Genomic DNA, 23870 nt, shown 5'->3' on the forward strand with positions numbered 1-23870 from the left:
TCATGTGTTGCAAAGGCACTTAATTCCTAAATGACCCAGTTCACCTATGTAAATAAGTACCACAGACAAAAAAAATCGTCTACATCTATTTTTTACAGCAGTCTAACAGCATCTACAGGAACACTCTCATGTCAAAAGGCCGACACGCGCATCAACATCAACTTCTCTTTACTTGCCGTTGCCATGGTCATAAACAAACAGAACATACATAGAAGTAACTGCGCATGTGCACACCCTATTACATCAAACATAGACGATCGTAGATAAATAAACTTTTTTTCCGAGTAAATTTTACGAGAAAAACTGTTCGTTGGTAATCAATTCACTAAATTACACTCTATAAGATTCCAGGTAAATTGTATGCTTGCTTTTGTTAATTCTTTTAATTATCCTTGGTTTTTAAATCTTACTTTCGTCAATCTTACAGCTGTACTTATTCTTCGATGCTATGAAAAAGTTTGTTCAGTATTCTTCACTTGAGTATTCGGCGATCTTTGGTTTTAACGATCGCCCAAAGATCGCCTGGTATTCTTTCCAACATCTAATCCTCGACCATGTTTCGACGATTTCACTTAACTCATATCGTTAATGCTGTTTATGAGGGGAAAACGCAAACTTCACTTTATCTTATTCTTCTTACCTATAAATATGTTAACTGAATTGAGTAACAGCAATGTTTGATATTATTTTTAAATAACAAAACCTTGAAAATAAGACATCTTTGATGTAATGAGATGGATGACAGAATTGGCAGAAAGCCGGATAGAATATTTTTTTTCTGAATGAACACCAGGGAAGTATTGAAAATGATACTTGCTCCAATGCTAGAAATCCATTATTCTACTCAATATATATTTTCCTTCCCTCTATCTGCAACCAGTTTAGTTAGTTATTGTCTAGCTCCATGTCAGTCCCGATCGTGCAGACCAATGTGTAAAATTGCTCCATCCGTGACTATCCCGTCATTTGATTCAAGTATCACGTTCTCCAATGCGTCCCCACTTTTTTAAGACAATAGGATGGGTGTAATTTGAGTGAAATTTGGTTTGGCCTATGAATGGAGTTTATTGCTCAACTCTTCTTAGAATTATCCACTATTTAAAGAATTAGAATTATTAACGTCAGTAAATAACATGGAGTTATACCATTCACGCCTGGACATGAGTGAATTGTGCTAAAGCTACAGATAATGCTATAATATGTATTTATTTTAATATATTTGTCTTCTACTACAATTCTATTCACTTGTTGGATGCATTAGAGGAATATAAATCGATCCAGTATCAATCAATCAAGCTGGAAGGATGAAAGGCAAAGTTACCACAGCAGGACTTGAACTCAGAATGTAAAGGACTAAGTATTCAGTCGGACGCTTTAATGATTCTGTCACTCCACTACCATATACTGGCTCAAAATATTGTTTGTTTTATTTTTACATAGGTGCAACAAATCCATATTTCTTTTATAGACAGGAGAGATTATGTGATGAAAGTGTCTTCATGAAATGGCTACATCTAGGAATCAAATGGGTCGCAAATATAGCTCGTTAATAGCTTTTAGTCTAGCCTTGAGCCTTACAATATTTTACCTTACAAATATTTTTATTTTCATATATAACATATAAACATATACATCTTTTAGAACATTATCATTTTATAAGATTTCGCTGGCAAATTTTGAAATTAATATAAACATCTATTTACATGAAAGAAAATTACTGCAGAACTTTCATCTAATTCTTTCAAATCTTTTTGCAATTTCAGTTGTGCACTAAAGAATAGAATGTAAGCCGAGATTTTATCGTAGGTTCAAACCTTGGTTGAAACAATTTCCATTCACTTGCTCCACTGATGCCCTTGATAAAGGCATAAATACTGCAAAATCTCATTTTGCAAAAAAAAAAAAAAAAAAAAATTATGAACTAGTATAGCATTTTATGTCAGTCAAGTTTGAACAACTGTAAGTGATTTTTGGTGGAATCTTATACAATACAATTTTCACTTCCCATCATTCATCTGCAGAGTCAATAAAATGACTATTAATAAAATTAATATACATCCTTCTTTTTTCTGTGTATGAAAACAATAATATCTTCAGATGTTTCAAAGCTAGAGGCTTTTAAAAAAAGTTATAGTTTAACTGTTTCAAATTTGTTTTGGGTCTTATTATTAAAATATTTGAGTTGAATGGATTGATTAACATACAAAATAATCTTTATTAATATATAGCGATTATGTCAAAGAATAAAACTGTTGTAACCTGTCTTTTTTTAAATGATGATAAAATTATAAATGAAGTGAAATATTCAAATCTAAATTTCAGGCCATGCATCAAATATATAAAGTAAATGGTTCTCCAATGAATATTCATTGAATTAGCATGTGAGTGGCTGAATATTCCAGAGATGTATGTGCCTTTACCATAATCCTTAGGCAGAATCAGCATCGCACAATGTGTGATAAGGCTGGTCCTTTCAATTATAATCTATCTATTGATTTCCTGTGCAGTTTCTGCCTACCGGATTGCATCAAAGGCTTGATTGAGCAATCACAAGAGAGTGAAATCTTGGACATAATGATTGCAAAGTGAACTTCTTCACCATTAAACCATGCTTATGTTCATACTACTCATACACATGTTTTTGTTTAGCCCATGTTAGCTTTGGTGTGGCAGTTTATATAATTCAGAGTCACTCAATCCAGTGTTTTCCCCTTTTAACCCAGCTAAAACTACCTCTGGTTCTTTAATATGAACTTCCTGTTTTAAAGTGATTAAAAATCCTTCATGAGAATTTCATGTTAATTTATGCACCAAATACCAGCTTCATTATGACAAAGTTATTTCATTAAATTCTTCTTGATTTTCAAAATTAATTGTTAAAAAATTTCATATATACAGGCGCAGGAGTGGCTGTGTGGTAAGTAGCTTGCTTACCAACCACATGGTTCCGGGTTCAGTCCCACTGCGTGGCACCTTGGGCAAGTGTCTTCTACTATAGCCTCGGGCCGACCAAAGCCTTGTGAGTGGATTTGGTAGACGGAAATTGAAAGAAGCCCATCGTATATATATATATATATATATATATATATATATATATATATATATATACATATATATGTTTGTGTGTCTGTGTTTGTCCCCCCAACATCGCTTGACAACCAATGCTGGTGTGTTTACGTCCCCGTAACTTAGCGGTTCAACAAAAGAGACCGATAGAATAAGTAGTAGGCTTCCAGAGAATAAGTCCTGGGGTCAATTTGCTCGACTAAAGGCGGTGCTCCAGCATGGCCGCAGTCAAATGACTGAAACAAGTAAAAGAGTAAAAAGAGTATATTTCATGACTTTCAAGAAGACTGAAATTTCTGATTTCTAATTTTCTTTTGGTTCCTAGTTGCCTTTTAAAATGTCTGAAGAGAAGAGACGCACAGAAGAAATTGAAGATGTTAGCCCAGGCATAGCGTATTTACCATTTGTTAATATGGAAGAACTTTTGGAAAAGCTCCGTCTACTTAATTATGAAAAAAGCTTTATGACAATAATGAACATGAAACCTCTTTCAAGGTAAGGAAGTTATCGTGTCAGAACTAAAGTCTTAGGTTTCCCTTTTGATTAGAGGCATACCAAATTATCCCTTGTTTCCAAATTACATTATACTATAAGCACAAGGCCTGAGGGTGCTAGTTGATTGAATCGACCCCAGTATTTCACTGGTACTTTATTCATCAACCTTGAAATGATGAAAGGTAAAGTTGGCCTTGGCAGAATTTGAACACAGAACGTAAAGAGAGATAAAATGCTTCTAAACATTTTGCCCAGCAAGCAAAAAATTCTGTCAGCTCACCACTTTAATAAGAGTAATAATAATAAGTATTGACACAAGGTCAGTCATTTTAGGGGACAATTACAGTGGATTTATTCAACCTATGTACTTGACTAGTACTTGCTTTATTAACCCTGGAAGAAGGTAAAACAAATCCAACCACAAGAGGATTTGTGATGGGATGTGGATAAATACTCCAAAGTATTTAGTGTTACACTAAAAACAATCTTCTGCAATAAGGATATTATCATCATCGTTGTTTAATATCCACCTTCTATGCTGATATGTGTGGGAAGGTTTGACAAGAGCCTGCCAGGCAGAAGCCTGCACCAGACTTCTGTAACTGTTTTGGCAGGATTTTTACAGCTGAATGTCCTTCCTAACACCAACCACTTAGCTTTTTATGTGGCACATGCTGAAAAAGTTGCTGTCATGCATTATCAAAGACAAAAATCAATATGTTATGCATCCTAATTGCTGAACAATGTGGAGATTTTTTGCAAACAACTTCCAAATGCAAGTGCTACCAGTTGAAGGCTCTGCATCCCAGATGCTAGCAACCTTATGGGGTTATCAGAAGAGAATGCACACCATTTCAGGGCCTTCCACTCAATGGCATTATTATGCATCAGCCCCACTTGCTTGATCAGCTGGTTACTTAGTTTCACAGAATATTCTTCCAGGCATTGCTCATCATCTCTTCTTAACCAAATCCAGTGGCTTGCCTTCTCCACTGTAGTCTGAATATCTCTCATAATGGTATTAGCTTTATGATGAGTTAGACCTAGTGGCTACAACAATCGCCTCACACTGTGTCCAATGAATCCTCTACATCCAGCTTTCATTGAGAAAAGCTCTGTGTCTTTACATTCCTTGAGGAGGTTTTTATAATTGTGATCTATCAAATTAAGAATGCTGAAAAGCTATCTAAATACAAAAATTTAGAGGAAACAGAAATGTAAGAAAGTAGTGGAATGGAACTAAGATCTTTACTCTTAATAGAACCTCAGTTGTGATAAACAAAGAGAATAACTAAGAATTAGTATCTCACCCCACAAACTTTTAATTAAAAAACTCTATGACCTCAGTTCAATTTCTAACAGGTTCAACTTTTGCTTAACATCTTGTGAAAGTAATTATTTTTATCCCCCATTTCTTTTTTTGCTTGTTTGTTTTTCTTTTTTTAGACATTACTTTGCTCTTCCAACCAATCCTGGAGAACAGTTTTATATGTTCACTTGTTTAGCAGCATGGCTTATACAGGGAACTGGTAGGCAGTTTGACATTCCTCAAGAGGTATTTGATTACTATTTCTTCCCGCTTTCATATTTTCTTTTCATTTTCCTACATTTGGGTTTTGGAAAGTGTACATTATGTGGCAAGTTTTACTTTGTTGATTGTGTAATGAAAGCTGTCTACTTTCAAGACCAAAGGTTTCAGACCAAGGCCAGAAGATCCTTAGATTGTGGATTGCATAAGCAAAACTTCAGAGCTATATGTTTACTTCTGAATGAAATAAGAAACAAGAATCAGATGATTATGATAGTTCTATAAAATTCTGAAAATTGCTCTAAATGTTTTGTGTCTGAACAAATGAGAGCTTCTTTAACATCAGTTGTTTGGACTGATAATTGATTACAGTGGTATTGTCAATATGTGGCCGGGAACATTACCCAATAGAAGTAATAGTTTTATAGAGTTCTATGTACAATCTTTTCACAGCCAGCACCTCGGATTCTTCTTAGATTTCAGATAATTTGCCTGAATGATGCTATAAACAAAATATTGGTTGAAACTGAGAAGAGATAGAATTATACCTTAATTACATCATGGAAAACTCATGGTTACCATTTAAATACATACGCAATTAGGTTCACTTAGCGTTCTTTTTTTTTTTTTTTTATGAGTATTGCAGATTGTTTCCCAACCACTTTTTTATTCCTGGGTAACCTTTGAAATAGATTCCATGTCTCCAGGAACAGCTATATAAAAACTTTTATATATCTTTATTAATCTCTTTCTTTTTCTTTCATAAATTAAAATTTTATGAGATATTACATAAATCATAAAACTGTCTATGAAAGCTTTCATGGTGCTAAATCCATCAGGTGCCGTAAAGAAGCTTTAAAAAATTTCATTTTAGCCAAAACTGTAATCAAATTCCCCCATAATTCGCTACTAAGAGGTCGTTTTTCTCCTCGGTTCTCCTTACTACGTATAGATGCCAGGATTTCTCTACTTAAGGAGTATGTTGTGTATGTGTATTATGAAAATAGAATTGAACACAAAAATGGTTCAAAAATGTATTTGTAAATAATAATTAACCTATTTATCACTATTTCTTTGAGACCACTTGTAATCGCTTGAAGAACCCTGTTTTCAAGGAACCCTGGTTATAAAACGCTGTTAAAATATGTCAAAAAGTTTCATCACACATATATGACTCAGTCACTGACACTGCAGTCAGATTTGAAGTTTTATTAAAAATCTTAGCATTATCTCCCTTTGTACTTGTTCTATGATGAGATCGAAAGTGTGATTAATGAGTAAAGGAATTTTGTAGTAACAATTATGATTAACAGTTTATGAAGAAAAGTATAATTTCTTGGAGAGGATACCGATAAATCATATAGGTCATACCAGCATCCTCTCCAAGATTCTTTGAAAATTCTTAACCATTTATTCATTTTTGCTGAGGCGTTCACATTTTGATTCTTAAATTTATTCTATAAATATTAAATAAAAAGTTTTGTTTCTACTGATTTTCTTGTAGAAAGATGATCCAAATGCAACAATATCAAGTATTCTGGAAGTTGTACGAGATTTTGTAAGCCTACACATTTTTTATTTTTAAATTTCAGAATTTCGGATATATTCTTTGTACAACATTAAAATGTAAATGAAAAGAAAAATAATTTGTAGAGGTAGTTTTTGTAATTGCTGCTTCATGATTAAAGTTGAAGTTTTTGGTAGATCTAAAAAACATATGATGATGAAATTTAAGAGGATTTGAATAACAGATTGAAATTATATGTTCTGAAAGAACATGTTTAAATCTAATCAGATGTGTCATAGTTGTCATTTGCATGAACACTTGAAATATGGAGATGATTTTGTAGTTATAAATCCAGCATGAGCACATTCTGTATTTTCAATAAAGTTAAACAATTCTAATATATAGATCTTAGTGTGGCAAATTCGTCTATGTACCAGTAGCCTATCCCCTGTAATTATGTATCAACAACATCTATATATTTGTAACCTTACTCTCTCTCTCTCTCTCTCTCTCTCTCATTTCATTTCATTCACAATACTTGGTTTAATCCACGACTATAGTATTTGGCACTTACCTAAGATGCCACACATTGTGATCAAAATGCAGAACCTCATGATTGCAAGGCAAAATCCTTAACTAGTCAGCCATGTTGCATCCATACTACCCATAGCTATATGCCATCACAGGGTTTTGCTAACCCTAGTTTTACTCTCATCAAGCATACGCACCCATCCCTCATAAAATACCTGTGTCACTTAAGCCATTTTATAACAACAGATGGACAAGACTCACCTGCATTCAACCTTACCACCATCATTACTCTACCTGTTTTGTCCATCATGAAGTCTGTGTATATAAGAAACTGTATTGGACCTATTTGTATCCAATACCCTGAAGCCTTTGTGTACGCCCAGTCACTAACCCTATTCACTTTGTGAGCTTACATGCTCTCACAAACACACACATTGGCAGCATTTGTTCATTTTCTTGAAAACGGGGTCATAACCCCCGAAATATTGAATACAAGTTAAGTCTACATTAATTCATATATTTGTTTTCTTGTTATTTATCTTGCATTTACTTCACATTGTTTTGGCCTTACCCACAATCCCTTATACAATATATATATATATATATATATATATATATATATATATATATATATATATATGTATGTATGTATGTATGTATGTATATACTCATATTTATTTGTTAATGAATGTAATCAATAATAATTAATTTTATCTCTAATTTGTACTGAGAGCATTTTCATTTTAACAGAAAAACCTTTCTGATAGAATATTATTCTATTTAGGGTTACACACTGAACTTTGCCCCTTCAAAATTAAAGCAAGGTTGTGGTGAACATTGTATTTATGTACTCAATCGTCTGGCTGATGAAGCATTAAAGAGGCAAAATTTCAAATGGGCAAAGTAAGTATCTACAATATCAATTTTTGCAAGATAGTAGAAATTACACTTATTAAAGTCGGTTTTTGACAACTATTCTTGTTATTGTTTTTGACCTCTCTCTGGTTCTTCCTCTCATAATTCGCAACCCTCTGAAATTCCCATTTTTGTTCATATTTTCTCACCAAATATTGGTCTTCAGATTTCAAGCTGAACATCAACCACATCCACCTCACTAAGATATGCAATGGCTATTTCTTCAAATATCTAATTCACAGAGATGGATAATAAAATGATTTGGAATAACTTGCATACGTAATCCATCATAGTTATGGCTAATGAGAAAAATGGGAAAACAAAATACAGTTTTGTTTCTTTTTAGCTCCAACTCACCTCCAATCAAGCATACCTGTGAGCAAACACATTTCAACTGTGACCATATCATCATCATCATCATCCTCATTTAGTGTCCGTTTTCCATGCTAGCATCGGTATGACAATTTGACTGAAGCTGGTAAGCCGGAGAACTGCACCGGGCTCCAGTCTGTTTTGGCTTGGTTTTTATGGCTGGATACCCTTCCTGCACAGGCATAACTGCCTGGTTAAGGAGTTGATTGTTCAATCATGTATGGGTATGGACTCAATTGCAAGATTATCACTGGTTGGCTTTGGGCTTTGGCAGAAGTGGGTATGCTATAGAATTCAAAGCAGAATTGTCCTAACAAAACCAAGATATACTGTTGGTCATATGGATGAAACTGATTAATGATATTTGGTTACATCTTTTTACATTATCAGTTCAAAACTGATAGCATCATGGTAGCATGTTGCAGGTATGTGTATTCATGCACATTCACTCAATGGAAGCCACTTATAATCATGGATAGTGTTACCAACCAGTAATTATTATCAAAATTAGTGGCAGCTAAACTCTCCCCCAGTTTAATATTAACAATTGGATATTGTTATTGAAAAGGCTTTATCGCCATATAATCAAAATAAGCGTGTATGTGTGTGTATTGAATGTGAAAAAAAAAGAATTTGTGTTTTACTGAAATGAAGGAACAATTAATCCAAGAACAAATATCATTTTAGTCTGAATTTTGTTATAACTTTGTGTTGTTTAGACCAGTTTATCCTGAAGAAGAGGAAGATGAAGAAATTGTTATAATGGCTGAAGATATGGAACTAGATCTCAATAAGATGGAAGAGGATGGTATTGTTGTAAGTACTTGTCACCAAAATGTTCCTTAAGTATTAGCATATTTGAATTTATATCTATTACAAAGATAATAATAATGACATCAACGATTTGTATAGAATTGGATGAAAAGGAAATTTTTTTGTGAGATATAGGATGGAAAATGTACATAGTATACAAAATGTATGAATATATGGATGATACAGTCCTCTGAGTCTCCAGCTTGGGCAAGCAAAGTAACCTACTGATTTAATACCACACTAACCACATGTGTCCTCTCCCAAATGTTGTTCTGTGATCTACAAGCACATACTTTGGGGAGTTCTTTTCTCTGTTATCATTTTCCCTACAATCACCCACCCTTTGATAAATTCTCTAGAGGAGGACACTTCCCTCACAATCTTCACTTTACTTTTCAAGTGGAACTTAAAATGTTGATAAGGACTAAAATAAAGAGAAAAGTGTCTATCCTCATTCTTTTCATTGTCATCCATCTCACAACCTCTTTCTCCATAGACACAAAACAGGGAAAATACCTGCCCAGCCCTATTACAATGTCTGTAAAGTTTGTCTCAATCTGCCCTACAGTAGCACAGCTTGACTAAGAATTACCTCGAATATAGGAAACTGAATAAAACATTCACTTATGATGCAAATACTACTCAGCTGAATAAAAATCCAGCATATACAATATAGGCAGTATTATGCTATATGGTAGTGAATCATAGGCTGTGACCACTGAGGACATGCAAAGGCTTGAAAGAAATGAAGCCAGCATGCTCTGCTGGGTGGATAATGTGCATGTATGACAAAGATGGATAATGTGCATGTATGACAAAGATGGATAATTTGCATGTATGACAAAGCATGCTCTGCTGGATGGATAATATGCATGTATGACAAAGTGTAATTTGAGAAAAAAACTGGGTATATGGAGCATCAGATGTAGTATGCAAGGAAGACTGCAATGGTATAGTAATGTGATGCGTATGGATGAGGATAGCTGCATCAAAAAGTGCCAATCTTTAATTGTGGAGGGAATGTGTTGAAGGGATAGATCCAAGATGATGTTGGGACAAAGCGATAAGAAAGGATCTTCAGATGTTGAACCACACAGAAGAGATGACAAGAGACTGAGACTTCTGGCAGTTTACTGTGCTTGAGAAGATACGTCAAGCTAAGTAAAATCATAGCCATCCATACATACAAACATGTTCTCTGCATCTCTCTCTCAGCTGAGAGATCCTACTCTTGCAGGATTGGAGGTGCTGGGGGCTATGTAAAAGCACTTGTGCTGGGGCCACATAAAAGCACTTGTGCTGGGGCCACTTAAAAGCACTCGTGCTGGGGCCACTTAAAAGCACTCGTGCTGGTTACACATAAAAATACCCATACCACTGCCATGTTAAAAGCACTCAGTACAGTCTGTAAAGTGTTTGGCATTAGGAAGGGCATCCAGCCATAGAAACCCTGCCAAATCAGATAAATGGATCTTAGGCAGCTCTCCAGCTGGCTAGCTCCTGCCAAACCATCCAACCCATGCCAGCATGAAGAATGGACATTAAATGATGATGTGTATCATACATAGTGTACAAACACCATTGATTGACTTGTTACTGCGGTATTTGTCCTGAGATGACATCCCTTATAAGTGTGCTGTGTTAAAAATATAACAAATATCAGAATGAAACAAAAGGTTACCCCAGCAGTAACCAACAAGATCAACTGATGCATTTCAGCCTTTTTAGACCCTTTTAGTAATGTGAACTTGCAGCCATCCACATGCTTGGATGAGAATTCATCATTTCAAATACAGGAAATAGGGACTAAAACATTCACTGATGTTGCAGATAGCTGCCTGCCTGAATAAAAATTTAGTATGCACAAATGAAGCAGTATTGACCCTTTAGCATTCAGATTACTTTGTCAAATGTAACACTTATTTATTCATATTATTTTGAATTAATCATAGCTTATCTCATAGCTTTGAGATTTCAATAATGTGACTGTTTATTTGTAGAATGACATTGCAGTGTAAGTATAAGAGGTTAGATCTGGCAAGTTTGAACATAAAACAGGTTGAATATTTGGGCTAGATATTTTATTTTATTATATTTTTTTCTCATTTGCTATTTCTTGTAGGATGAAGCTGATGCTGGTGATGATTTTGATGAAGAACCTCTGATGAGATTAGATAATTTACAATCCCTCAAAGAATCAAAGGTAAAATCAGTTTCAAATTTTGGCACAAGGCATGCAAGATTGGGGTGGGGTTAAGTCAATTACATCCACCCCAGTGTTCTTTGACCAAACCACTAAGTTACAGGGGCATAAAGACACCAACATTAATCTCCTAGTAGTGATGGGAGACAAACATACACACAGACAGACAGACACACACACACACATATATAAATATATATATATGACAGGCTTCTTTGAGTTTCCGTCTACCAAATCCACTCACAAGGCTTTGGTCAGCCTAAGGCTAGAGTAGAAGACACTTGCCCAAGGTGCCACACAGTGGGACTGAACCTGGAACCATATGGTTGTGAAAGAAGCTTCTTATCCCACAGCTATGCCTGCCCCTGGATACATCTTATGTTGCTACAAGAACCCGAGAGGTTATCATCAACATGACTAATGATTATTCTTTACCCTACATAGTCTCCCTTCAATCTGTTTATAAATTCATTTCTAATGCAGTGGGGTAACCATATATGGACAGTTCTCTATATGAACAAATTGAATAACAAACAAATTTTCAGAAGAAAAACTCACATAATGTGCTGTAATTTGATCAACAGCACATTAGTAGACCCACCACCCACCCACTATACACACACATGAGAGGAGAGCTAATTTGCTTAACAAGCTGATATTTGAACAACAAAATATGAATAGACTACACACACATGTAGTGACTGGGAGAATATATGCAAATGGTTTCTTGGCAGAATTCTGGTTTAAGCATCCCATATAACCCCTCTTAACTTTTTGTTTTTGGGAATTTTCAGAAAATGTTTGCAAATTTGTGTTCTACATGCAGGAATACTTACAATTATGCAAAAAAAAAAATGAAAAAACTTTTTGTGTGTAGGTGATTTAGCTGGTGTTTTTAGCAGATTCCACGATCATTTCTTAGTCGCTCTAAAATGTATTGATGTTTTTCAATATTTTTCTCTCCATAAACACATTTAATGGAATGATGATGCATGCACCCAAGGGTAGTTTCATTGCTGGGATTTAAGCCAAAAATTTGAAATGTCCATATTTTAAACTCTGATTTTTAAAAAAATTTTTTAAAAACTGGAAATTTTTGGATTAAAAAAATTATCAAACATTTTTTTGCATAATTGTAAGAATTCCTCTGTGTGGAATATAAGTTTGAAAAAATTTTCTGAAAATCCCAAATAAAAAATTTATGAAGGATTATATGGAGTGCTTAAACCAGAATTCCACTGGTTTGTTATTGTCCGTCTACGCATTTCATGTGGCTTGCATATTTTCATATTTTACAAAGAAAATAATATTTTTGTTTGCTTTTGAAGGTTGGACAATTAAAACATAATTTAATTCCTTTATGTGGAATTTGGGTTTAGCTTGGAATGGATTATTCCTGTGAGGAACAATTTGGTTAGCAAACAGGGCTCTAGAATGGATTATTCTATAGCCACAAGGTTTCACATTTTGGGAGAAGGAAACAATCTATAATGTCCACCCTAGTACTTGATTGATCCTTACTTTATTGACTCCAGAAAGATAAAAAGCAACGTTAACTTTGACAGGATTTAAACTTGGAACATAGAGGAATGTAACCAAATATTACTGTGTATTTTGTCAAATCCTCTACCAATTTTGCCATTCCACAACCCTTATCTATATAAGGCAACATTCTGCACCCTATGCAATGACATTTGGCATCCCAAAGGGATCTGTTCTTGGGTCCATCTTGTTTGTTGCATATATTAACAAAATAGATACCAGCTTAAGCATGATACTGTGTTAAAATATGTAGATGACACTGAAGTGTACCTTGAGAAAAATGGAATGGATCCTATATGCTTTAGATCTTTCCAGAAATCTGACCTGGAAGCAATGCAGCAGTTGATTACTGATTGACAAATCAAACTGGCTGTAGATAAGTGCACCACTATATACTATTGGAGAAAAAGCTGTTGGGCCCTCACTCTCACTGCAGATTTCTTCTGTTGCACATGTATTCTCAACATAGCATCTACTGTATCACAAAGTATAACCTTCTGCTTCAGCACCAGAAAAAAAACCTCATTTCCTTCCCCCATCCCTTTCTATAAAGCTCAAAACCTGCCCTGAAGTACTCTTTCCACATTAGTGGAAGTGTTGCTGTTGCTGCTATAGATATTACAGATTGTATCTGAAGGAAGAAAGCTTACTGATATGCTGCCTCATCTCTCTGGTTTTTCTAGCATAACTACAGTGGCCTCTACTCTGCAGATCTTGATGATCTTGTGCCACCTCCATTCAGAAACTCCCTACTTGTCTCTTGCTCTTGCTACCAATATCGTGTCCACTTTCACAGGACCCACACTAGCTACTATATTCAGTATTTCCCCAGGATAGCCCCATTACTTTCTTCCTATCAATGTTTTTCTTGCCATTCTTGACTTTCACCTGTTTAATAGGAATTTTAACCATGCAGGTTTCATATCCCTTGGAGGGCTTGCAAAGGCCATGAACATAATGTCTCTCTAATTAAAAAAAGAAAATCTTTTTTTTTATTATTTTAGGTTAATATCTGATGCAAGTAAAACTGTACAAGTGGTTATTTATCATACTCTATTTCCAGTTGAAAGAAGGTAGCAGTAAACCTGATAATATCTTGGAATCTCAGACAAACCTTGATGAATGGCTTCTGGAAGTACAAAGAGTAACACCACAGCTGAAAGTTTTAATTAGAACTGATAACAAGGTAAATAAAATTGTTTTTTTTTTCTCTTTTAATATTCCCTAACTTGAAATCTGGAAAATGTTATCTACAGAGTATTTAATTTTATTCTTTGTTTTGAGTTCTAATTCTATTGCAATCATTTTTGTACCTAATCCTTCTGAGATAATTAGAGTAAAAACCAGTGCAGTACCAAGTACATCTCTCATGAGATTAAGTTGATTTGGGGTTCTGGTAAAAAGAATTCATCTTAATCCTAGGTTAGGACAGTAGCAGACTAATACAATACAGTATCTGTTTAGCTTTGCACTTCTAGGTTCAGAATTCAAACCCTCTCTAAGGATATTAATAGTAAGCTGTTTAGTCAGTTCAGTTTATTACATACTTTTCCCTAAAATATTGGCCTTTTATTGACTCAAAATTGATCATTATCAATTACTTGAGTAACAAAGATTATAGTGTAGATGTAAGTCTCGAGTGTGTGAAACAAATGACTTGTGAATGTTATAAGTTAAAGCTTCTTCAAGGTTAGGAAGAGGTAGTCAGTGGTGGGATTATTTTTTATTTTATATTACATTGGTTACAGGTTTCCTACAAACCTTCAATGGTTCACTCTATTTTTGATGGTGGCATTCAGGAGACTTCATTCAAAGAGCACCAGTTGTTCACTAATGTTTACATCCTTCACTAATATACAGTGAAATATATAAACATACACACACACATATGCAAGACAGGCTTCTGCTCCTATGGTATTGATCAACCCAAGATCACAGTAGAAGACACTCACCCATGATGCCGTGTAGTGGGATTGAATACATAGCAACATGTTTGCAAAACAAACTTCTCAACCATACAACCAAATCTTCATATATCAGAGAATTACAAGAAGTTATTTAATCCTTATTTTACCTGTAATCAACATCACCTTAAAGCATGGACATGCTAGGCACTTGTCTGAGAGCTCCACAGGTCTAGGGACCAAATTTTAAAATATGTATACTGAAATTGTGTTTAAAGGGGGTCCCTGGACCATTGCTTTGCCTTGGGACCCATAGTGCTTTTGAGGCAACCTTGCTTGTAATTCATTGAGCTAATGAGGAGGGGGCTTGGAAAAGTTGCTAATATACTAGAAATAGCAACACTAAATGACCGCAATTAAACTGCCTTGAATCATTGGTCTGCTTCATCAGGGTTAACCTATTGCTAAATAACAACAACCTGTAATCCAGCAAAATCACACATCTAGTTCATCTCTTATTATAACTACCCTGGACAAAATGTAGCTGATTATGTAATCATTTGGTTGAAATTTTATTGCATACTTTCCCTAAAGATATAATATGCATGAATTATGCATTTCTTTATGTGTGTGGAAGGAGAATGGTATTCCTGCTGTGGTTTTATCTCTTGTTATATACAGTTATAATCATCAAAAATCATTGATATCGTCATCATTGATTTCGTGTTTACTTTCTCAAGAAGTCATAGTCTAAACCAGTGGCTCTCAACCATTTTTTTTTTTACCTATGGACCCATTTGATTATTTTTCTATTCTGGTGGACCTCCATCACCCCTTGATGTTTAAAAACTAGTTTTATAGATACTTCTTTCAAAATTACTATTTTGTTTTTCATGCATTAACTTATGTATGTAGGCTGAACTTATGTAAAATGTTAGAGAAAGAAACCAAGCTGTTTATTAGCAACCTGGCAAAATTTCTTCATGATCTCTTAATATACCACTATGGCTTTCCAATTTACTGTTTTGCTTGTGTGGATCCCAACAAATCTTATATGGACCCTAGTTGAGAACCACTGGTCTAAACAAATTTAAGGTCAGTATATTTTCATTGGTTATGATCATGTATTGTCTTACTTGTATCAATATGGTAATGGCTATTATTCACTGATGAGATCAAAATGAGACTAAAACATGCTCAGAGTTATTCATCCATTCTTATCAACAAATGGAAATAAGTATTTGTCTTGTTTATAAGTTCATCTATCTGTCAAAACTTCTAGGCATGTTCCTGCAAGAGACTAACCTGACCATCTGTACAGGCACACAAGTTGGTATTATTATATACTGGTCCTATTGACACTAGGAAGGATTAGGATTAATTAACTGTCATGAGGGACCTTCAAAATTATGTCTATTAAAGTTTGTTGAAGACATTAAACTTATTTGATTTTTGCAGGATTGGCGACTCCACGTCGATCAAATGCATCAACACAAGAACAACATTGAAGTCTCCATGGAAGAAACCAAGTCCTATCTTCAAGAACTCCAAGATGAAATAGATCGATCCCTAGAGAAAATTCGTAGCCGTGAGAAATACACAAACAAGCAGCTGGATCATTCTCTCACAGAATTCCGTGCCTTACAGGATCAGCTGGCTGAGATCAAAGAACGATACCGACAAGCAAGTGGTGGATTAACTGACCGTTCACGTATCTTGGCCGAAGTAAGTCTTGCTTTACACTCTGACTCTTGTTATTATTGTTATTGTTATCATTAAGGGGCGAGCTGGTAGAATCATTATCACACCAATAAGAATCTCAGCAGCATTTCTTCTGACTTAACGTTCTGAGTTCAAATGCTGTCAGGGTCGACTTTGCCTTTTGTTCTTTTTGGAGTTGATAAAAAAAAGTATCATTCGTGGCCAGTAAAAGAAATCATTATTATTATTATTATTATTATTATTCAGTAGTTTTATTTTTATAACGTGCTTTCACTTCACTACCGAGCGCAGCTCTGTGCGCCTTGGGTATGTGCTGTGGTTTGCTGTGGTGCTCTTATGTTTACTGTATTGAAAGTGTTTTGCGTAGAATGTGTGCAGTACCCAGTAGTGCAATTTTCTGTATGTTATATATATTTGTAAGTCCTGGTATTTTTGTTATGTATTTGTCTGAATATTTTTTTATTATACCTAAGGCACCTACTATGATAGGAATTGTTTCTGTTTTTAGATTCCACATTCGAGTTATCTCTATTTCCAGGTCTTTGTATTTTGAAAGTTTTTCCATTTCTTTTAGAGAAATGTTGTCATCTGCTGGTATTGATACATCAATTAGAAAGCATTTTTTTTCTTCATGATCTTTGACAACTATTATTATTATTATTAGTATTATTATTATTATTATTATTATTATTATTATTAGTATTATTACCCCCACCTTAGCGGAGGTATTGTTTTCAGTCGTGTTTGTTTGTCTGTGGACAAGATATCTCAAGAACCACTGGATGGATTCAGATGAAACTTTCAGGGATGTTTGGCCTCATGACTAGCACAAACTGATTAGATTTTTGGATTGATCCAGTACTGGACAAGTATTCAGGATTATTTGTTATATTTACTTTACATGATTACAATCTTACATTGACTTTCAAGTCTTTCTCAACTATCTCCCTTTAAGCTGTTTCCAAAGTTTTATTTTTGCTTCTCTGTTATCAATTTTACTCGCGTCTCTATCTTAGTAGAAGCTGATGGATAAAGAAATCAAACTGCATAAACAAACAGTAGCAAAACCATACAGAAATTAAATAACACTAACATATTTTTTTAATATATATATATATTATATATTATACATATATATTAACACTTTACAGTATACTTACATATATACATACATCTATACATCAATTTAAAACAAGAGGAATACTAAAGGAAGGCCGGATTTTAAGAGAAGAGAAAACTAAAAGGTCTCATGCTATTCATTTAAAAATTCCTGAGTAGAACTTATTATTACCTCTGCCTTTGAAACTATTTTGAATGGTGAATTTGTTAACTTTGGCTTGTATTAGATAAGGATAAATTATTTATTGCTGTTGCTAAATTTTCTACAGCCACCTTCACATTCCATGACTACCATTGGGATCGATCAGGTACCAGACAAGGATTCTGAATTATTTTTCTGTTTTTTTACTTAATTTTTGAGAGCAGTCGGGTTCATTTTTAATATTCTCATTTGTGAAAGCAGTTGAGTTTATTTCAGATATTCCCATTTTAAAAATCATCTCTGGCTAATCATTGAGAGGACGTTGGTATTGCCTTGGTGGAGGTTTGCGCTCTCTGAGTGCTATTAATACTATTATTATCAAGGTGGCAAGCTGACAGAGTCTTTAACACACTGGGGAAAATGCTTAGTGGCATTCTATCCATCTGTTCATTCTGAGTTCAAATTTTGCTGAGGTCAACTTTGCCTTTCATCCTTTAAAGGTCAATAAAATAAGTACCAGTTGAGCACTGGTGTCAATGTAATTGACTTCTCCCCTCCTCTGGAATTGCTGGCTTTGTGCCAAAATTTGAAACCATTATTGTTATTATTATTATTATTATTATTATTATTATTATTATTGATGAGAAATTAAGGCAGTAAGCTGGCAAAATTGTGAGCATACCAGGCAAAATGCTTAATAGTATTTCGCCTGTCGCTATGTTCTGAGTTTAAATTCCGCCAAGGCTGACTTCACCTTTCATCCTTTCGGGGGTCAATAAATTAAGAACCAGGTAAATACTGAGGTCAATGTGATTAGTTTACCCACTCTTCCAAAATTTCAAGCTTTGTACCTACAGTAGAAAGATTATTGATGAGAAATGATCTTCAAATGTTGAGCCTCACAGAGAAGATGACAAAGGACCTAGACAGCTGGCAATATGCTGTGCTTGAGAAGACTCACTCAGAAAAGTAAAATCCATGTCATGATACCTCCCCCCCCCCCACAACCCACACATGCTCACCACCACCGTTTCTCTCCTCCCCTCCATTCTCCCTCACATGTCCAACTACCTACCTGCACACAATATACCCCTGTTAAATGCTTTCCTCTTCACCTCTAGCTCCCATCTCCTTTCTAAATCTTGTGAACTCACTCACCTACCCACCCTCACAATCTCTGTTCATTCTGCTATATACACCACTCTATAACTTGGGTGTTCAGCCCTTGCCCACTCTCTATCACATCTCCACCATCTGAAGAAGCCATGTCTCTCTTCTAATGCAAGACAACTTTCTGTCCCTCAATACTACTCCTACCTCGCTTGAAGGGGTCTTGTCTTGCAAGTTACCTGGTGACTTCACTGCTGCTGCTGCTGCTGGTGCCACTTGAAAAGCACCCAGTACACTCTGTAAATTGGTTGGCATTAGGATGGGCATCCAGTCATAGAAATCATGTCAAAACCGACAACCAAGCTTGATATAGTCTTCTGACTTGCCTGTTTCTGTCAAACCATTCAACTCAGCATGGAAAATGAACATGGCTGTGTGGTAAGTAGCTTGCTTACCAACCACATGGTTCCGGGTTCAGTCCCACTGCGTGGCACCTTGGGCAAGTGTCTTCTACTATAGCCTCGGGCCGACCAAAGCCTTGTGAGTGGATTTGGTAGATGGAAACTGGAAGAAGTCCGTCGTATATATGTATATATATGTATGTGTTTGTGTGTCTGTGTTTGTCCCGCCCACCCAGTATCGCTTGACAACCGATGCTGGTGTGATCATGTCCCCGTAACTTAGCGGTTCGGCAAAAAGTGACCCGATAGAATAAGTACTAGGCTTACAAAGAATAAGTCCTGGGGTTGATTTGATTCGACTAAAGGCGGTGCTCCAGCATGGCCGCAGTCAAATGACTGAAACAAGTAAAAGAGTAAAAGAGATTAAATGATGATTATTATCATCACTGAGGTAGCAGTGATGGAATTACTAGACACTTGTCATCTACTACAGATATATTTCTGTATTTTTTAACACTACACATCTAGATGAGATGTCTTCTTGAGATGGATGCCACAGTTCCCAGGTTTTCTACTATATATCTGCATTAAGTATGATATACTGAATGCTGTTTTGAGCTAATAGTGTTTCTGTCGCTAATAACAAAGGTTTATTTTGTGTTTTGCTTTTCTGGAATGGAGTGAGCTAAAGATTCACCTATTTCAGCTATGCTCATTGTTCTCTTCTATAAAGATTAGCTATCTTCTGTGTTATTAAGATAAATCAATGCTATAGACATGTGGTCAGTAGTGAATATTTGATATGCTCAATGCTTAATGTATAATGTCCAAGTAATGAACTCAGTGTCATTTATTTATTTAGATTACAGAAGAACTTGACAAAGTGAAATCTGAAATGGAAGAAAGAGGAAACACTATGACTGATGGAGGTTAGTAAAATCAGAAAAATGATTATAGTTAAGTTAATATTAACATATCTAAAGTTGGGTGCATTGAAATGCCAGCATAGATAACTTCTATGTGATCATTCTACTTGCAAAAAATAGCTGATAAGCCTTCTTCATGGTACACTCTGTTTTCTTGAATGTGTCCTTACACATCATCCAATGTGTCCTTACACATTGGATGATGTAGTCTAGGATACACTAAACCTGAAAAAAGTAGGTATGCCTTTAATCAGAGCTCTACTTCAATCAGCAGTGATTTGGTGGAGCTACACAACAAATTCTCTCTTTGATTTTTAGTTTTCCATCTTTGTTTTTATTTTTAGCTTTCTCTTTTAATTTAGTTTCTCTCATGCTCAATGTTTCTTTTTGTTTTAAAGCACCACTTGTTAAAATTAAGCAGACACTGCAACAGCTGAAGAAGGAATGTTCCCAGATGGATGTTCGCAGTGGAGTTGTAGAACACATTCTTTTACAAGCCAAACTGAAAGACAAGAATATTCAAAATAAACAAGCACACACTATAGAAATGCAGGAATATTAAATTATGCATAAGTTTTCATATCTACTTTTTCATTAAATAATTTTCAATTATAATTCATGTAAGCATGCATGTGCATTATGTATAAATGTGTGAGTGTCTGTGTGTTGATAATAATAGAAAAAGAATACATTCTTTGTATATAAATATATATATATGTATATTATGAAATAAATATATATACAACTATGTTTTGCCAAATTATTCTGTCCTATATCTTGCTCTCTAAAACCATGCTGTTTTGATTTCTGTGAACTTTTTAAATCGGCCAATTGAATAATTTCTTTCAGTCATCATGGTAGTATGATTGCTCTTACAGCATCCTCCACAGTGAAATAGTAGTTTGACTGTGAAAATTAAAACTGAAGTTTTGTCCTTACTTCACACAGGTGGAAGAGTAATAAACTCTATAGATCAATAAAAGTTGTTGAAAAACACTCAACATCTCTTTGTCTCTGGAAGAAACCATGATACAGCTTCTTCAACAATACAACCAAATTCTGCTGTGTCTATTATTTGGATCAAGGATTAACTGTGTGTACTTTGTTTTGCCGCAGTTGAAAATATTGGCTGAAGTTGGAAAATATTGGCTGAACAGCAAGGTTAGATATGTGGTTGTCCGATTTCCTGAAAGACAAGTCAAATGTTGATAATTGATGAAGGTCCTTATCTACAAATATGGTAGTAAGTAGAGGAGCTTTCTGGGATCTTGTTTTGTTCCTCATAATGTTGCGAAGCATAGGCAAAAATATACAACTGGCCACAATCAGCAATTATTCAGGTGACATTAAAGTCATGCTAGAGGTCAAAACAGACAATATTTGTGCACTCCATGACCTAGGCGCCATATACAAGCAAACGACCACAGCATGTCACTCATTACCACAAACTTCTTGCCCTTCATTTCAGTAAAATGGTTCCCAACAAAATGTTCAAACTTGACTCAAACGGAAATAATTAGAACTTTGCAGCTCATTGTTGACCTTGGCATAGCTATATCTGCAGAAGCATATTTCTCTGCTGCACATATTCACACACTGTCAACTTGACAGGTTGAGAATCTGTGACCAGTTGACATTTTCTGAAGTGTTCTCTTTCTCATTGATATCGAATGACATGTTCAGCTGGACAACTGATCTCTACAACATCGCATGATTATTATTTTTTTTACATCCAAGATAACTTTAACATATAATAGCTGTGAATGGTTTGAATTAAGAAACTATTATTCAACATCAGTGCTTTTTTTTTTTACAATGATCCATGGACAATTTTCATTCTGATGACTCTTTATTGCTTTAATAAGTACACATACAGCATAGGATGGTAATAACCCAATGATATTATCTTTTACTTTTCACTTGTTTTACTCATTAGACTGCAACCATGCTGGGGCACTGCCTTGAAGAATTTTAGCTGAGGAAGTACTTATTTTTCTTAAATGCCTGATACTTATTCTTGCGGTTTCTTTTGCCAAATGGGGACATAAATGCACCAACACCGGTTGTCAGGCAGTGGTGGGGGACAAACACAGACACATACACACACACACACACATATATATATATATATATATATACACATACACACACACATAAGCTTCCTCCAGTTTCCATCTACCAAATCCACTTACAAGGTATTGGTCAGCCTGAGACTATAGTAGAAGGCACTAGCCCAAGGTGCCACACAGAGGGACTTAACCTGGAACCATGTGGTTGAGAAGCAACTACAAGGTTCTTACCATACAGTCATGCCTGTGCCTGGGGACAAATGTTTTGCTTTACATATTCCAGTTCTTTGTGTTCTGAGGTCAACTTCTGAGATTGATCAACGAAGACCCTATCAAGGGTATCAGAATTGTGAGAACATAAGATGAGATGTCTTGTAATATTTGTTCTGGCTCTCTGCAGTCTGAATTCAAATCCTGTCATAGCCTACCTGGGTTGTAGGCTTAATTCACCGTTCAGTCCAACACCACCACCTCATCCTTGGATGCCTTTAACAGAGTTTAATCTATTGTAAGTACTCAGACCAGACCAGGTTTCTGGTTTGAGGATGTCTTCTTCCTTCCTCCCATCCTGAAAAAAGGATCATCAGCTCTGCTATTTTCTCCTGATGAAATCTTTTATCTTGTTTCAATCATTGACCTGTGACCTTGCTGGAGCACCACCTTATTAACTCTAGTACTTATTTTTTTAAAGTCTGGTATTTATTCTATTGCTTTTCATTTTGTCAAACCGCTATGTTACAATGGATGTAAACAAGCCTACGCTTGTTCTCGAGTTACTAAAAGACAATATTGTAACAATGTGGGCAATAAAGAGGGTATCTGTTGTCCCAGTAGTTGTAGGGGCACTGGGAGCACTAACAACCAAGTCTGAGAAATTGGAATTGACATGTGGGTAGGATATGCTCAAAAAGCTGCTCTACTGGGGACAGCAAGGATTTTGAGATTGGTACTTGGGTATTAAGTATCATGGAAAGAGATCCTGTGAGACCTTTGACAACAGGTTGCTGTCTGCTCTCATAGAATTAACAAGAACAAGTAAAATCAAAAGAAATAGAATACAATAATAATATTGATAATAATGATTTCAAATTTTGGTACAAAGCCAGCAATTTTGCGGGAGGGGCAAATCACTGATATCAATTCCAGTGTTCAACTGCTACTTATTTTATCGACCTCGAAAGGATGAAAAGCAAAGTCATGCTCGGCGAAATTTGAACTCAGAACATGCTTAGCAGCATTTTTCCTGGCATGCTAAAGATTTTGTCAGCTCACCATCTTAATAATAAAAATAATGATAACAAGAGCACTCAGAGAGCACAAACCTCCACCAAGGCAACACCAACGTCCTCTCAACGATTAGCCAGAGATGATTTTTAAAATGAGAATATCTGAAATAAACTCAACTGCTCTCACAAATGAAAATACTAAAAATGAACCCAACCACTCTCAAAAATTAAGCAAAACAATCGGAAAAATAATCCAGAATCCTTGTCCAGTACTGGATC

General features: G+C 35.2%; 1 protein-coding gene across 2 annotated transcripts; it reads left to right on the top strand.

Annotated features, from left to right (window-relative positions):
• Positions 1-212: 212 nt before the first annotated feature.
• LOC106882064 (intraflagellar transport protein 57 homolog) lies at positions 213-21046 on the top strand. 2 transcript variants are annotated; one of them, XM_014932626.3, is made up of 11 exons: positions 213-351; positions 3392-3561; positions 5008-5116; positions 6594-6647; positions 7912-8030; positions 9134-9230; positions 11350-11430; positions 14036-14158; positions 16335-16601; positions 20233-20299; positions 20695-21046. In XM_014932626.3, the coding sequence occupies exons 2-11, from the start codon at positions 3404-3406 to the stop codon at positions 20856-20858; spliced, it is 1239 nt and encodes a 412-aa protein (XP_014788112.1). In that variant the 5' UTR covers positions 213-351; positions 3392-3403; the 3' UTR covers positions 20859-21046. The 2 variants fall into 2 exon arrangements, with proteins under 2 accessions (XP_014788112.1, XP_089206919.1); XM_089350793.1 differs by lacking the exon at positions 213-351 and adding an exon at positions 1237-1345.
• Positions 21047-23870: the final 2824 nt, after the last annotated feature.

The sequence above is a fragment of the Octopus bimaculoides genome, chromosome 4 (assembly GCF_046866305.1).
Source record: "Octopus bimaculoides isolate indiv1 chromosome 4, ASM4686630v1, whole genome shotgun sequence".
NCBI lineage: Eukaryota > Metazoa > Mollusca > Cephalopoda > Octopoda > Octopodidae > Octopus > Octopus bimaculoides.